We start from the raw sequence: 1,362 nt of genomic DNA, 5'->3' as shown, positions 1-1,362 counted from the left end.
AAAAAGGGGTTGGGGGGCTCATTCGAGGGGTTCTGGAGGTGTCCCACGGGTTTTGGGGTCTCTAAACCCCCCATTTCCCCCTCCCCGGTGCTCTCTTGTGCTTCCTGGGGCTCCCCCACGAATTTTGGGGTCTCTAAACCGCCCTCCTGGAGGTCCCCATGGGTTTTGGGGTCTCTAAACCCCCCCTTTCCTTCCCCTCCTGGGTCTCTCGTGTTTCCTAAGGGTCCCCCACGAATTTTGGGGTCCCTAAAGCTCCCTCCTGGAGGTCCCCCACCAATTTTGGGGTCTCTAAACCCCCCTTTCCCCCATCCCGGTGGCTTCTCCTCCTTTCTGAAGGTCTCCCAGTGGTTTTGGGGTCCCTAAATCCCCTTCTGAAGGTCCCGCACGGATTTTGGGGTCTCTAACCCCCCTTTTCCTTCCCCTCCTGGGTCTCTCGTGTTTTCTAAGGGTCCCCCACGAATTTTGGGATCCCTAAATCCTAATCCTGGATGTTCCCCATGAATTTTGGGGTCCCTAAACCCCTCTCCTGAAGGTCCCACACGGATTTTGGGGTCTCTAACCCCTCTCCTGGATGTTCCCCATGAATTTCGGGATCCCTAAACCCCTTTTCTGAAGGTCCCGCACGGATTTTGGGATCCCTAAACCCCTCCTTTTTCCCCCCTCTCTCAGCGTGGCCGTGGTGCGTCCGGAAGAAACCCCCCCGTTCGGCCCTCCTCTGTCCGAGGGGCAGCGATTTTTGGGGGGCTCGGGTCTGCGCCCCTTCCTGCTGGCCAAAGCCATCAACGGCGAGAACGCGGCGGCTCGGGGGGGTCGTTTGGGGGCGATGGCTGCGCGCACCCGCCGCCAATACCTCCAGGAGCTGCTGCGCGTTCACGGCGGGGGGACCCCACTGCCCGCACCCCCCCGGGGGCTCCCCACAATCGGGGGGCGCCGCCGAGGGGGCTCCACCGCGGTTTCGGGGGGTTCGGGGGCTCCGGCGGTGGCGGGAGCGTTGGTTTGGGGGGCTCGCGTTGAAAACGGGGGGCCCGGCGGGGTGGAGCTGCCGTGTTTGCTCGGGGTGGCCGCCGAGAGGGTGGTGGTGGTCGCCGCCACCCCCGGTTCGGTCGCCAACGAGGTGGAAAAACCTCGAAATCACGGGAATTCGGGGTCAGGGGTCCCCGCGCACCCCGGGGAGCCCCCTGGGAACGCGGGTGCGGTCGCAGACCCCTCCCCAGGGGAAGTCGCCCCCCAGGTGGGGACGGTCGCCACTCCAGGGACACTTTTCAGCTGCGCTTGCCGGGACGTGCTGGGTTGGGGATTCTCCGAGGGGCGTTTGGAGATTTTCCATGGGGCGGGAGAGTGGTTGGGGCTGCGGCTGCCCCA

General features: G+C 64.3%; 1 protein-coding gene across 1 annotated transcript in view; it reads left to right on the top strand.

The window, feature by feature from the left end:
• LOC130588282 (signal-induced proliferation-associated protein 1-like) overlaps window positions 1–1,356 on the top strand; it is a gene marked incomplete at its 3' end in the record, with an annotated part of 4,527 nt that extends 3,171 nt beyond the window's left edge. The window contains exon 3 of the mRNA XM_057389218.1: window positions 670–1,356. Coding sequence (XP_057245201.1) covers window positions 670–1,356 — 687 coding nt within the window. The remainder of the gene's footprint in view (window positions 1–669) is intronic.
• Window positions 1,357–1,362: the final 6 nt, after the last annotated feature.

Source organism: Malurus melanocephalus, unplaced genomic scaffold (assembly GCF_030028575.1).
Source record: "Malurus melanocephalus ecotype Western Australia unplaced genomic scaffold, MMel_1.1 scaffold_4087, whole genome shotgun sequence".
NCBI classification, from domain to species: Eukaryota; Metazoa; Chordata; class Aves; order Passeriformes; family Maluridae; genus Malurus; species Malurus melanocephalus.
This window is presented reverse-complemented; position numbering and strand designations above follow the sequence as displayed.